This window comes from Tenrec ecaudatus, chromosome X (assembly GCF_050624435.1).
Source record: "Tenrec ecaudatus isolate mTenEca1 chromosome X, mTenEca1.hap1, whole genome shotgun sequence".
NCBI lineage: Eukaryota > Metazoa > Chordata > Mammalia > Afrosoricida > Tenrecidae > Tenrec > Tenrec ecaudatus.
In genome coordinates, this window is record NC_134548.1 from 114,485,334 (window position 1) to 114,501,853 (window position 16,520).

A 16,520-nucleotide genomic window follows, 5' to 3' on the forward strand; every position below is an offset into this window, starting at 1 on the left:
TTGCTGGTGGGAATAAAAATACAATTTAATTCCTACATTTACCATTGTTCAATTAACTCAGTTTCAAGGAATTTTTCCTGAAGGTAAAATTGGAATAACATGAAAACAAACACAAATGTACACATCCACACAGATATCAAGATGCACTTGGGCACAAAGCACATGAGTAATCCTTTTGGAATTATTTGAAATTAAAAATATTGGAAACAATATGAATGCTCAGAAACGGAATATTGGTTAAATAAATTATGGTCTGTCTACATAAGGTGCTGCTGTTACTGTTGTTAGGTGCCCTTGAGTCAACCTTAAGTCGTAGTAACCCAATGTACAGCTAAAATATGAAATTAGCTTTCAAATGGAATGCCGACGTTATTTATATGATAGAGTTGGGTTTGTATATTTGTTACCTTGTTCTTTATGGATATAGAGTGATTCCCAGGCTACATTACCAAGTGAAGAAACCTTAAAGCGTACAGATTATACAGCTGTATTAAACTCGAGTAAAGAATAACAGAAGAAATTTATATGTGCGTGTGTGTGTAGGGGTATGTGTGTGTGAATCCAAGTACTTGAAACATAATAGTGCACAGAAATATTCTTAATGGGAAACGTTTTTTAAAATGCCATAAAACTTTAAGCATTGCAAACTAGAAGAACCGGTGTTAATGTGTTGAGATTAAAGACATGTATACATAACAGCAATGCTGTGAGCCGATTATGGTGTTGGCAAAGAATGTTGAAAGCACCCTGGGCTCCCAGAATGAATGCAGCTGGAATGCTCCCTACAAGTGAGCATGGCAAGATTTGATCTCACGTACCTGGAACTTGTTATCGGTAGGGAACCAATGAATGCTCAAAGAATGACATATTTGGAAAATAGAAGGTCAGCAAATTAGAGGAAGACCCTCAACTAGATGGATTGACAGTGGCTACACAGTGTGCTCAAACATAACATCAATTGTGAAGATGGAGCATGACTGAGCAGTGTTTAGTTCTGTGGTCATAAGCAGGACTAATTCAGTGGCACATGACAAAAATAAATTTCCATACCTTAATTTATAAAACCAAACCAAAACTCTAACTCACAGACATCAAATCAGTCCTGACTCATAGCGGTCCAACCGGACAGGGTAGAACTGCCCCTGTGAGTTTCAAAGATGGTTAGATCCGTCTTTCACCCAAGGAGTGGTTGGTAGCTTTGAAGTGCTGACCTTGCCCAATGGGTAACCACTATACCACCAGCAGTCCACATTTATAAAGCAGGACTCTCTAAAAGAGCCAAAGCTTTCCTACGAGAAATGGATAATTTCAGAACTAGAGCATGAAAATTACATGTATTCTAGGAAGTGATAATGTTCACAAGTGTATAGAACTTATCCAAAGGCGTTTTCACAAGACAAATCTAAGACAATTAGTGCATCAAAATAATTATGTGTAGGGATGAATGACATTAAGTTGAATACAAGCAAAGATATGTATTTAAATTGGTTGAATAAATAATATGTTGACAAAGTAGGAAGAAAAAGCCAACTAATAAATATAGAAAGATAAAATGAGAAAAATCATAATTGTACATTTGTCTTAGTGAATGATAAATAGAAGTATCATTAATAAATTCAGAAACTATTGGGTCAATCTTGAGAAAGAACAAGTGGACTAAATGAAGAAGAAGCCAGTATCAGGATTGATAGAAGACTTATTAACAATCTGTGGTAGGCAAAGTGAAGAACTTGTGAAGCACGTACTGATGAAGATAGAAGACTACAGCCTTCATTCTGGATTATACTTCAACATAAAGAAAATGAAAATGCTTACAACTGGACGAAAAACAATATCATGCTGAATAAGAAATAAATTATAGTAGCCCAGAAGTTCATTCTACTTGGATCAACAAGCAATGCCCATGGGAACAGCTATCAAGATATCGGGCAAATATTGCACAAAAGATATCTTTATAGTGCTGGAAAGCAAAGAAGGCACTTTGAGGACTAAGGTGAACTTGGCCCAAATCATAGGTTTTTTAACCACCTCAGATGCATATGAAAGTTGGGCAATAACAAAGAAAGGCTGAAGAATGTATTCATTTGAATTGTGGGGTTGAGAAGACTATTGTAGTAATTTCTATCTCATTTACATTTCAAAGAACATATACTTTATAATTTTAATCCTTTTTACTTTGTTGAGAATAAATTTATGGAAAAGGCATATGTCCTTTCTCCTAGGCTATGAAAACAACTTATTGTCAACCCCCTAACTTATTTTTATTATTATTATTTCTTGTGTAATTGATGGGAATATGTAAGTTTCACTTGCTGTCAATGAATTCAAAGTTCTTTATTATGCTTATATAATCACGGAGAAAGGTGTGTTACAGTATCACCAGCAGTGTATGAGGAGGATCTCCAGCATACATTATTTTCTGTTTTAACTTGGCTGTCATTGTGGGAGTAAGGTGGTATCATATTTTTGCTTTGATTTGCCTCTCCTGAGTGGCTAGTGGTCGTGAGATTTTTTTCATCTATTTCATGGTCAGTTGGATGTTATTTTGGTGAATTGTCTGTTCATGTCTTTTGTCCATTTTTTGATTGGGCTATTCATCCTTTTCGTATTGAGGTGGTGTAGCTTTCTATCAATTTTAGAGATTAGTCCCTGCCCATTTTGTCATTGCCCCAAATTATTTCCCACTCTATGGCTTCTCTTTTTACCCTTTTGATCAAGCCTTTTGATTCACTTAATTTTCTTATTTTTTTTAGTAGATCCCAGTCATCGATTTTGTTTCTAATATCTTTCCTTCTTTATGAGGGACTTTCTATCTTTTTGTATATCTAGTGTGACAAATATTAATATAGCACACTAGCAGTCTGTTGTTCGGTGTTGGTGTGGAATATATCTTTTCTATTGTTTTACTTTCTTTATACTTCATATATTTCTTGCAAAAATATAATCGGGCTGTTTATATCCAATCTTGCCTTGTCGTCTTAAAGTATTTAGCCCATTTTCATCTAATCGAATTTGGTTGGAACTTTTTCATTTTGCTATATTTTCTGATTGTGTCCTACCTGATCTGTGTACCATCTTTATATTTTATGTTTGTATTTCTTTAATTATTCTACAATATATCTAAGGTTGAAATTTAGTCACCGCTTTCTTGTTCTATTAGTGATTATTTTTGTACAGCAAGTTATATGTGATTCAAAATTTAATATTAGATATAATTTTTAATTTTTTTGACAATTAAAGAAGCATAGTTTCAATGCTCTTAACTTAAAAACCATTGTTTTTGGCTTCAGTTACAAAAATATCTTAAGAACAAGAAGACAATGCTGTTACTGTTTAGTAAAGGCAATATTTACTTAGATTTAACCACATATTAAAAATTTTCATTGCTCCTACATCTCCTATTATCTGTCTCTGATTATTTTTCTTTACATAAGAGCACTCATTAGTATTTAAGGGTCTTTAAGTATTTAAGTTTGATTTAGGCAAATTCCTCTGTACCTACTTGTCTGATGATGTCTTTACTCCATTTCTGTTATGGAGTCATAATTTTCTTGGTTATGATTTCAGTATGTTATTTTATTACTCTAAAATGTATTATTGAGCAATCTTCTGATTTTCAATCTTGCTGATGAGAATGCAGTTGTGAATTCTTTCATTGAAAGTGTGTATTTTTCAATTGATTTCCTCTATGGTAAGAATCTTTTTAATTAAAAAATTATTTTTGTAAGTTTCTTTATGATGGACCTATATATTGATTTCTTTTCATTCTCTCTGCTTAAGACTTGTTGGATTTTTTAAATATAAGATTCAATGTTTTTTTAATGAATTCTAAAATGCCATTATTTCTTCAAATATTGCACCCTGCAGTTCTTTTTTTAAATTATAGAATTTTCCCCATTTATACAGTGCCTATCATTCTATTGGGACATATGATTTCTATTATTATTCTTCATGCCTCATTCATCAGTTTCTTCTTACCAATCTATTACAATTCTCACATGTAATCTTCCACTGACATCTTAGTTTTTGATAGTGTGCATTCAGTTTAAGAATTTCTAGTTGCTTGTCGAGCATCCAATAGCACTATTTATAGTTTTCAGTTTTTGCTCTAATACTTAAATTTAGCTTCTAATTTCCATGTGTACAGAACAAATAATTGTTTAAAACATGCATTTTGTTACTCTACTATCTGAAGTACCTGTGGATTCAATTGCATTCTCTTTTATTGTGTGCAGTCTGGTTCATATTGTCTTGCTTCTTTGTGCCTATTTATGTGTGCCAGTAATTGCATTTGAAAATTAATGGAAGGAATCATGTGTGGGCTATAATTTTGAATTTAAGAAATTTGGGAAAATTAATATGAAATTACCTTAATTAAACTTCAGTTTCAACACTACAACTAGAGCTGAATGCCATGTGAAGGGTGGTTTATTCCTGATCCCTTTTTATTCCTAGTGGGATCCAAATAATCAAGTTGACTGACCCTTGCCAGATTCTTTATTGCTTATTTGTCCCTGTTCTGCTTTGTGAGGCTGTGAAATGAGTTCTTCAAATGCATCACTGGCAAATTTGACCCGAGGGTCAAGGTCATTTTCTATTTTTTCTTCTTTTTCTAGATATTGGTATGGTGGTTCCTCACTATTTTATTTCCTTTGAAATACTTTTAATACTTGTTTCATAATTTTTATTGTCGTCAGCACAAAGGTCACTGCAAATTATGTAGTTTTCCAATACTGGAAGGGGATGCTTCTAATGTTCTCTTTTAATTGATCTGTGTGCTATTTTTTATAACAGTAAGCATTGCTCAAATATAAATATATTGCCCTGCAGTGGAGAAATGTTACTATAATTTTCTTTTACCAGGCATCAACATCTTTAGATGGTATCAGTGAAGACTATACAAAGGTCTTAATCTTGTTGTTCACTTACCTGAATCTTCTTCAGAAACAAGTTTAAAGGGAATTTCTTAATAAAACACAAGGATATCTCTTAAGTTAAGAATTAAAAGAATGGTAAAACCCCATAAAATTCACCTGATTAATTTTTTTGCTTTAATATTCATTGTTCTCTCTGTTCCAACTCAAAATCATTAAAGAAATAAATAACTGCTTTGTTTATTTGTATAACCAGAGTCCAAGAAAACATTTGAAACAGAGGACATTTTAGTTTGATGAATAGCATAAATTTAGATATGTTTACTTTCAATATTCAAATTATAATTATTAAATTTTCCTCTGAAGAGGTTATGGAATTAGAATAGAAAGATTACAATTGATAATCCAGGATAGATTAATTTTTAAAATTATATACATTATGCTTTTCTTTAATTTAGGTTTTACCATATATCATTTTCAAATTATTTTTCAAATCTCAGAGATTTTATTTGTCTGTGTTGCTGAATTCATTGGCTTTTTGGTGCACAAAATAATTAGCAGTATAAATAGAAGCTTTAAATTTATAGTTTCAGATAAATTATTTCATTATTTTTAACCTAGTTATCAGATAAATAGGTCAAGAATAATTACTACTTAAAAACATTCCCGATTAAACGCAAATGTTACCAGTCGACGTCTGTACGTTGTTCACAGTACATAATCCGAGAATATTGAGCATAGCCGCTGCAATTCTAATGGCCAAGAAAGTTAGTAATTACCTATTGAAATTGCCCAAACTATAGCAATCTTCATGATGGCCTTAGTCCGCGAATTGAAACGGCTATGCTCAATAGGATTACGTATTGCTACATACCGATCCAGCGAGATAGCGCAGAGGTGCATGATGGACGCTGTCGAAAATAAAACATCTAATGCAATCCAGACGGGGCACAAATTTCGTGGTAGTGGCCAGACATAATCTGAAAGAGAACAGAAAAGGGAGAAGAAAACATTACACAAATTAAACACACTATCCTTTAAAATTTTAGTCAATTTGTTTCTTTTCTTATGAAAACATTTTGAAGAAATGAAATTTGGAAGAAATTATTTTCTATGGTAATGATGTTGATGATAATAATGATGCATTCAGTATTATGTGCATTATTTTTTATTGAGCTAAAATTGACAGAACATGTAATCACACATTTAAAGTGTACAAATTACCAACATTTAGTGTGTTAATAATGTTTAGGATCACCTGCTTCTAATTCTAAAATATTTCTGTCACCACATACACATTAATCACACCTACTCTCTTTCCTCTCACACCCTGGCAACCACTTATTTGAGTTTGCATATTTTGGATAATTTGTGTAAATGAATCAAATATTATGTGACATGTATCCGATTGCATCGTGTAAAATGTTTTTATGATTCATGCATTCATTTTGCATTTATTGGGTAAATAATATGCCACTCTATGTAGATACTTATTTAAATTACTCCCATGGAATCAATTCTGAACTCATAGTCAGAATCCCTTTAAGATATAGGACAGACTAGAACTGTATCTTTTAGTTTTGAGACTAACTTTTTAAAACAGTTTTATTAGCACTTCCTCATGTCATACAATTCAATAACTCAATCATATCAATAAGAGTTGTGCAATTATCACCACAATCAATTCTAAAATATTTTCTTCTTCCCTGAATTTATTGTTATTCATGTAATTATTTTTTAATTGTGACAAAAGTATACACCGCAATACATTCTCCAATTCAGCTACTTACACATGCATAATGTAGTGCCATTGATTATATTTTTGGGGTTGAACAACTATTACTGAAATCCTTTTCCAAATTATTCCATCATTATTAACATACAGTTAATGCCCCCTAAGCAAACACTCTTCCTGTTTCACCCATGGTAACCATAGGTCAAGTTTGGAGACTGTAACTCTTTACAGGAATAGAGAGCCACAACAAATTTTATTTATCTATTCATCAGTTAATGAACATTTTAGCTGTTTCTACCTTTAAATAATGAAAAATGCTACTAAAAACAGTCATTAAACATATTTTTATTGGAATACCTGTTCCATGTTTGGCAGTCTGTACCTTGTGTTAGGTTGGGTAGACTAGAGAAACAATTTCAGTGACAGTCATATATGTAAGAAGGAGCTTTATATCAAGATGTAATTGTATATCAGGAAAACATCCCAGCCCAATCCAGTTCAAGTCCATAACTCTGAAATGAGTCCATAAGGTCTTCAGATTCATGCAGCCACATGCAATGATGGGGAATGCAGGAAGATTACAGGCCTTTGGAGAAAAGTCTTGTGTATTCAATGGCGATGGCCACATCATAGGTCTCTCTACTTCCTTATTAATCTGTTTAGATATTCTATCCATTAGTAAAACCTGAGTGTTGAAATCTCCTACCTTTATTATAGAATTTTTCTCTCTTTAATGCTGTCAGTGATTAGTCCAATTTCTATTTGAAGCCTCGGATGTTAGGCACATATATCATGATATATACTATATATACTATATTATTTAATCATTATAGATTTTAGTACATTATTCTATGTAATCCTTATGTATCTTTTATAACACGTTTTGATATAGAATCGATTTTGTGTTATGTTGATATAGATACCTCAGCTCTCTTTTAGTTTCTATATAAACAGAATATTTTTTCTCTTTTCACTCTAAACAGTGTGTGTCTTTGAATCTGTGGTATGTTGCTTGTCTTTGATGGTAGAGTTTAGTCCCTTTATGTTTAAAATAATTACTGATAAAGGACTTAAATTCTGTTTGCTGTTTGTTTTAATATCTCTTTTACCCCTTTTGTGCCACACATCCTCCAATATTAGTGTCTTTTGTGTTGAGTTGATTTTGTGGTGAACCATTCTTCTCATTTCCTGGAGTATGTAGATATTTCCTTTTTAAAAATGAATATTATTTTAATAGTTTTAAAGGCATATACTTAATGTACCATAATATCCAATGGTCTAAACTGTTAAAAATAGAAGTGCAATCATCACCATAATCAATCTTAGAACATTGTTTTCATTCTTGTACACATTATTACTGTATTGTTAGGTGGCATTGAGTCAGCTCCACCACATAGAAACATTATGCACAACAGAAGGAAACACTGCCCAGTCCTGCACTGTCCTCCCAATTGTTCCCATGCAGGAGCCCACTGACGCAGCAGCCACTGTGTCAGTCCATCACATTGAGCGCCTTCCTCTTTTAAAATACCCCTCCACTTCTCCAAACATGATGTCCTTCTCTAGGGCCTGGTCTCTCCTGACAACATGTCCAAAGTATGTATGACAAAGTATTGCCATCCTTGCCTCTAAAGAGCACTCTGGCCTTACTTCTTCCAGTACCGAATTGTTTGCCCTTTTAGCAGTTCATGGTACTTTCTTTTTTGTTTTTATCTTTAATTTTTTTAGCAGTTTTATTGGCAGATAATTTGCATATCATACAATTCAATAATTCAATCATGTCAAGGAGAATTGTACAATCATATTTATATTTCATGCTTTTGTGTGTCCTTGGATCTACAATCAATGCTTATGGAAGCAGTAGTCATGAAATCAAAAGATGTTGCTTTAGACAAATTTACGACAAGAGACCTCTTGAAAATGCTTACAAACAAAGATGTCACCTTGAAGGCTAAGGTGCCTCGGAAAGAAACCGTGGTATTTTCAATTGCTGCATATACATACAGAAGATGGACAATGAGTAAGGAAGAATTGATGCTTCTGAATTATGGTGTTTGTGAAGAATATTGAAGCTGTATAAATATTGGCTATATATGACGGAGCTCTGTAGGAGGGTCTTTTTGAAGCCTCCGCTTACTATCAGCAGTCAGAATGAACAAATCTGCCTCGGAAGAAATACAGCCATAATGCTCCTTAGAAGTTAGAATGGCAAGATGTTCACTATTCTCCTCTAGCACCACAATTCAAATGCATTGATTCTTCTATGGTCTTCCTTATTCAATGTCCAACTTTCACATGCATGTGTTTTAGATCAGGCACATATTAGTCCTCAAAGTAACATCTTTGCTCTTCGATACTTGTGCAACAGAATTGCCTAAAGCAATATACCTTTTGATCTCTTGACTGCTGCTTCAATGAGCATTGATTGTGTATCCAAGCAAGACAAAATCCTTGACAACTTCAATCATTTCTCCATTTACCATGATGTTATCTATTGGTTGAGTTGTGAAGATTTTGACCTTCTTTAGCACATACTTCAATTCCTCCTTACTTTTTGTGAGCAAGGTTGTGGCCATCTGCATATCACAGGTTGTTAATAAGTCTTCCTCCAGTCCTGATGCCATATTCTTCTTCATATCAGGCAGCTTCTCTGATGATTTGCTCAGCATACAGACTGAGTAAGTACTATGAGAGGATATAACCCTGACACAAACCTCTCTTGATTTTAAGCCATGCAGTATTATTTTCTTGTTCTTTTCCCACAACTACTGCTTGATTCATACATGAGTTCCAAATAAGCACAATGAAGTGCTCTGATATGCCCATTCTTCTCAAAGTTATCTACAGTTTATTATGGCTGACACAGCTGAATGCCTTTAAGTAAGCATCTTTCTGTTATTCTTTCATCTGACATCAGCAAGGATGTCCTCTCTGAATCCTCCCTGAACTTCTGGCAGTTTCCTCTCAATGTACTACTGCAACTGTTGTCGGGTGATCATTTTGCTTGTGTGTGACTATCAATCATATTGTTCTATAGTTTGAGCATTCTGTTGAGTCATCTTTCTTTGAAATGGTCACAAATATGGATCTCTTCCAGTTGATTGGCCCCATAGAAGGACCCAGTTCCTCACTTCAGAGGAAAAAGCCACTGGACACCTTACTTGGCCATTATTCTTAGTTCTCCATTATTCCCTCCACTCACCTGCCACAACTGTACTCACTGACTTAGAGTCAATTCTGACTCATGGCAACCCTATAGGACAGGGTAGAAATGCCCTTATCAGTTTCCAAGACTGTAACTGTTTGCAGGAGTACAAAGCCCAGTCTTCCTCCCTCAGAGCTGGCTGGTGGTTTCAAGCTGACCTTGCATTTGTCAGCGCAACACAAAAGCATTATGCCACCCGGGCTCTTGTAACCCTTAGGAACTATTAAGGTAGTTACTAGCTTATGGTTTTATCTATCCTGGACTGCATATAATGTAAATCATACAATAAACTCCAATAACTACCACAAAAAAAGACAGAACTTCAATATAAGAGAGTGCAAAAGATAATAGAAATTAAAACACATTTAAAATGGGTCAAAAGGGAAAAATGATACCATGTTAAATTTTAACCCAACTAGTATTCTATTTTTCAATGCATTCTGTGTGAGGGCACATTCCTTAGGAATTCAATGAAGGCTTAATCTGTGTGGGTATACTGCATATAGATTTTGGGTTTTCATGATCTTTTGTGCATATTTCTAAATATATGTTACTGGTTGTTATCATGGAGATCATAATTAATATCCTAAATGTTTTACAACCTCATTTAAATTGATATCAGCTTTCTCCATACCATTCCTCTTTGTGTTGTTGACATAAGTTACAACTATATACATGACATAACCAATAATATAAATTAATAATTATTCCATGTATTTTAATATTATATTAGCATACAATAAGCAAAATCACAAACCTAAAACATGGTAAAAATGGTCCTTTTTTCTAGGTAGACATCAAGTTTTTGTGTAGTGTTTTTTATTGCAATATAAAGAATTTATTTTAGTTTCACAATGAGTAACCTCATCTTTTATTTACCTAGGAATGCCTTGATTTTTCCTTCATTCTTGGAGGACAGTTTTAGTACATATGTAATTTTTGGTTGACTGTCACCACTACCTTTACTGCCGCCACAGGGTATTTTATCCTAAGCATTTTTCAGACAAGGAGGATGTGATAACATGTTCACTAATTAATTTCATAAAACACCATAGTGTTAACAGCAAAATCCAGACATAAACATTGCAAAAAATAGGTTACAGATCCATCAGGTCAAGAAGTATGACTACTGGAGTTCCAGTTTCTATATGCGTAGGTTTCTCCAAACAAAACATTCTTGAGAATGTTGCTGTGACACCGTGTAGGAATTCCGCCTGATCTGACCCCACCACACTGAGGCGAAACACTTAGAGAGTGCAACAGAACAGCAAGGGGAGCTGAGCAAGGAAGTACTCAGGGAGTACCAAAAATGGACTTTGGGGCCAGGGCATGGAACCCCATCAGACTTGACCAGAAGACGCTCCTAAAAGTCAACAAACAGACCTTGAACTATTTACATACTTTTATTTTTTGTCATTGTTTTTGCTGTTGTTTTCTATTCTTTTTTTGCTTTGTTTTGCTCTGTCTTGTTTTTGTGCATATTATTATCTCTGCAGGTCTATCTAGATAAGATAGATGGGATAATCAATCTGTAGGAGAAAATGATAGGACCTACGGTTCCAGGGGGACATGGGTGAGGGGGTTGTGGGGGAAAGGAAGTGGTGTTAGCAAACCCAGGAACTAGGGAACAACAAGTTATACAAAATAGGTGCAGAGGAGGGTGTAAGAGGCTTGGTAGGACTTGATCAAGGTCAATGTAACCCAGAGGAATTACTGAAACCCAAATGAAGGCTGAACATGATATTGGGACAAGAGGAAAGTGAAAGGAAATAGAAGAAAGAACTAGGAGGCAATGGACATTTATAGAGGTCTAAATACAGGCATGTACACATGTAAATATATTTATATATGATGATGGGGAAATAGGTCTACATGCATATGTTTATATTTTTACTATTAAGGTAGCAGATGGACATTGGGCCTCCACTCAAGTATTCCCTCAATGGAAGAACACTTTGTTCTATTAAACTGCCATTCCGTGATGCTCACCTTCCTTAAACAATCGCTGAAAGCAAAGAGCGTGCATAAGCAAATGTGGTGATGAAAGCTGATGGTGCCGGGCTTCTGGGGTCTTAAAGACATGAAGATAAACAAGCGGCCATCTAGCTGAGAAGCAACCAAGCCCACATGGAAGAAGCACACCATTCTGTGTGATCACGAGGTGTTGATGGGATCAAGTATCAGGTATCAGAGAACAAAAATTCAGATCATTGTGAATGAGGGGGAGTGCGGAGTGGCCACATAAAGCCCATATGTAGGCAACTGCACATTCCCTTACAGAAAGTTCTCCAGGAGGAGATGGGTCAGTCAGTGTGCAGTGTAGCAATGATGAAACATAGAAGTTTCCTTTAGTTCTTTAATGCTTCCTTCCTGTCATTATCATGATCCCAATTCTCCCTTACAAATCTGGCTAGACCAGAGGATGTACACTGGTACAAATAGGAACTGGAAACACAGGGAATCCAGGGCAGATGATCCCTTCAGGACCAATCCATGAGAGTGGTGATTCTGGGAGGGTAGAGGGATGGTGGAATAGAAAGGGGGAACTGATTACAAGGATCGACATGTAACCCCCTCCTTGGGGGCAGACAACAGAAAAGTGGGTAGACATGTATTGACATTGGTAAAGGGAAAAGAAATATGCAATGAAGAGTGTATCACCCCATGATCAAGGCAAAGAAAGACACTGGGAGGTGTACAAGAGTAAAAGACAAAACTGTAGATGATATGACATACACAGTCTTGCAATAAAAATAGAAATGTCTATGAGTAGATAGATAGGCAAGATGAAAAGTTAACTAATGTAAAGCGAAGTAACCCCCTGCATATATATATATAGATAGATAGATTTGAGATGATATTTCTACACAGTATTTGTATGTGCTGCAAATATATCCAAAGATATTATAGAGAATACTAAGGACAAAGTTCTGATAACTTCTTAGCTATAACCAAACAACTTGGCAGAATGAGTCAATTGGCGTCAGGTCTTAGGACCACAGTCTCAGGCAAGATTTAGGTCAATTGGCATACCACACTCCACAAAGAGTGTTCTACTTTAGTGAATAGTGGCTGGGTACTTAAAAGCTTGCAATTGTCCTTCAAAGATGCAGCTCTTGATCTCTCCCCATCCAGAGCAAGGGAGACTGAAAAAACTAAAAACTAAAGGAAATAATTAGTCCAAGGAACCAATGCCCCAAGTGAACCACAGTCTCTACTACCTTGAATCTAGAACTAGATGATGCCCTACTACCATTACCATCCACTCTGATAAAGATCACATTAGAAGGCCAATGACAGAGAGGGAGAAAATAAAGAAATGTAGAACAAAATTTGAATTTACATCATATTAAAAAAAGACAAGAAATATTGTTCTGATTAAGACTGATGAAACCCTTGAGATATTAGTCTTAGGCACCTTTCAATCCTGGAACTGAACCCTCCCCTCGGGATCAACATTCAGCCAAACAATACAGCCTATAAGGTGAAAAATAGTTCTCAAAAGGAATATACATCTCAGTATAACCAACCACACATGACTAAAAAGGCAGTATTTGCCCAAAGACAACACTCATAATGTAGAAAGTGGTAGGAAGAAAGGCTGACAGGAAATGGGGATCCCATTGAGGAAGTGGAAAGAGTGCTATTACTCTTAGGGAATTGTTACCAATGCCACAAAACAAAATGTGTATCAATGGAAGGCTAAATTTGCTCTGCAACCTTTCACTCTAGCAATAATACAAAGTCAAAAATACATCCGAGATAAATACAAATACAGTAGAACTTCAAGCAATTCATGTAATGGGGGTGGGGCTGTGTGTGTGTGGAATGACCAAAACTGGAACTCATGATCTGCCAGTGGGGCCCTGGAAAAATAAAGATGTTTGTGCATATTTATCCCGCATTACTAGGTTGGGCTGGAATTATACTAAACACATTCCAGATGAGAACAATGTGAGGACGGACTGAAGACAGGCTTCTAATCATGTACATCTCTGACCAGATTGTAGTAATTTCAGGATTGTCAGTTCCCCTAGAATACTGCATAGCTCAAAAAAAATTACAAGCTTATCATGGGCATAAACAAAATTGATTCTACTAAGCCACACTAATATAAAAATAGATATAGGAAAAATAATTTTGAAAATCCGCATTAAAGGCATTGGCGCCAATTTTGACATGGTGACATCTGAGCCAATTTTTCGTTGGAATGATGATAATATATTGGGATCAAGTAACAGGCCACTTTGTTTCATGGGCTGGAAAGTTTCCTGTAAGGACAGCAATGTCAGTGGAACTATGCTGCTTGAAGCTCTGAATTCCATGCTGGCGCCAACTCATGGAACTGACCACTAATGTCTAACCACTCTCCATCCTTCCCCTCCCTGGATGTCTACAAAATGGATGTCATTGACACTTCAATGGTTGTATAAGTGGCGACTATCTCCCTCAGATGGAGCACTGTGGTAATCTTTTCCCCAGGCAATATGACAACTGAAAAAATTATTTTGATATACACCAGGCAGCTTCGGTTGAAGCTCTTCTTACTTTAGATAGCATGCATTTCAAAGTCAAGAATGGTTCTCTTAAAGAGGTTGGCTTGACCATATGGCTAGTGACAAGAAAGATAACTCACTAATGGAAACAGTGGTTGTCACTACTGAGGGGATTATCAAAAAACCATTTGTGCCGAACCATTTCCGGCTATTTTCCTGTGACAGATGCTCAGAATGATAGACATAAATGTGTAAAATATCTGCCACTTCATTTTTAATCATTGGTAGCAGCATAGTCACAGAAGTGTTTACTTTGTCCATTAAAATTTAATAGTAAGAAAGTTTAATTTGAATGGTCCATTAAATCTTCACAAGAAAGGGAGATTTAATGGACATGTTTTGTTGCATTTTAAATCATTAGATTTAATATGAGTACTTTAAAAATGTTTACAACCTGAACTCTATTAAAGAATTTTCAGAGCCACACAAACACACGAACACAATTAGACCGAAAAAGCGAGAAATAATGGGAAAGAATTTCCTAAAATTGATGGAAACCATTTTATGAATCTTTATAAAACCTAAAGTAGTGTATACCCCAGAACATCAAGGTAAAACTGATACAAAATTAGATTTGAAAATTTTGTTCCAATCAAGAGAGAAAAAAAGAGAATACCTTCAAATAAAGGTTATCAACTGATTTCTCGATGGGGTAAAAAAACAAATAACTAAACAAAAGTGAAGCGTTACCAATCAAAAAGAATTGGACTAATATGGACCAAAATATTAAAAAATATATCAAAAAATATTTATATATAACAAAATAGGATCCTATAGTCAGTGAAAGTTAAGTTCAAAGTAAAAGAAAATAAAAGCACTTTCAGACAAACAAAAAGTGAGATAATTTATCAATAATACACATTCATTTAAGAATGTACTAAAGCTATATTCCAGATATAAGAAACATTATTTCAGATAGAAGTTCATAGCTTCACAACGAAATAAAAAACTAGTAAAATATAAACTTTGGGATAATTCTAAATAAATATTGGAGATATAAAATAAAATATGCAATTTTATGTGTTAAAAATTCAAAATGAAAATACATAATAATAATGTAGTAAATGCTTCAAAATGGAGGAAACAGCATATAAATATTATGAGATACTTTTATTTGGTGTAACAATAAAAGTACTACATAATAATCTCTGATAAGTCAAGGACTATTGTAATCACCAAGATAACTATTAAAACAATATAAAAATTGCATAAACATCTAGCTAATATAGTAAATAAAAGGAACAATAAAAATCAAGAAGGCAAAGAATGACATAAAAGAAAACATAATAGATGTGCAACAAAGATGATAGAGTTAAACACAAATTCATATGTAATTAGGAGCCCTGGTGGTGCAGTCAGGCAAGCGTAAGGTTGCTGATCTCATGGTCTATGATTCAGCTCACCACAGGAAGATGAGGCTGATTGCACCCATTAAGATTTATAGTCTTGGAAACCCAAAGGAACAGTTCACCCACCTTGTCCCCCACAGGGTCAGTATGAGTCAGAATCTACTGAATGACAGCGTTTTTTTGCCACAAAGTTATCTAAGTAATTAGATTAGATATAGATGAACTAATAGTCAAATTTAAAGACAATGCAATTTCAGAATAAATTAAATAAGATGTTACCATATATGTATTTGCAAGATATACACATAAAATATACAGAAAGGTTAAACATAAAAATGCAAATATATACCATTATATCATAATCAATAGAAAGTTGGTACCATTATAAAAATATTAGGAAAATGAATGTCCCTAAAATAGAACAAACAACAGAAAATAAAAGAACATTACTAGAGATAAAATAGTTCACATAGAAATAAACCAATTCATCAGGACACAGATATTCTAAATTTATACAAAAATAATAATCATTTAAAAATATACCAAAATAATTGTAAACATAAAAGAAAAATACATCAGTCAATAATCATTGTGGAAAAAGTGATACAGCTTTTCATAATGTTCAGATAAGAAATCAGGATGAATATAAACAATTTAACAATAAAATTAGCAAATTTGAAATAGATATATTGCATAGAAATAACACCCTGAACTTTTGAATATAACTTTTTTCAAGTTACACTTATCAAATATACCATAACATGAGAATAAAGCACATCGGAAATATAAGAAATATATTTC

At 34.2% G+C, this 16,520-nt stretch overlaps 1 protein-coding gene across 1 annotated transcript in view; it reads right to left on the minus strand.

Annotated features, from left to right (window-relative positions):
- Positions 1-16,520, minus strand: part of HTR2C (5-hydroxytryptamine receptor 2C) — a 95,757-nt gene that overhangs the window by 19,418 nt on the left and 59,819 nt on the right. Inside the window, exon 3 of the mRNA XM_075539274.1 lies at positions 5,654-5,854. Coding sequence (XP_075395389.1) covers positions 5,654-5,854 — 201 coding nt within the window. The remainder of the gene's footprint in view (positions 1-5,653; positions 5,855-16,520) is intronic.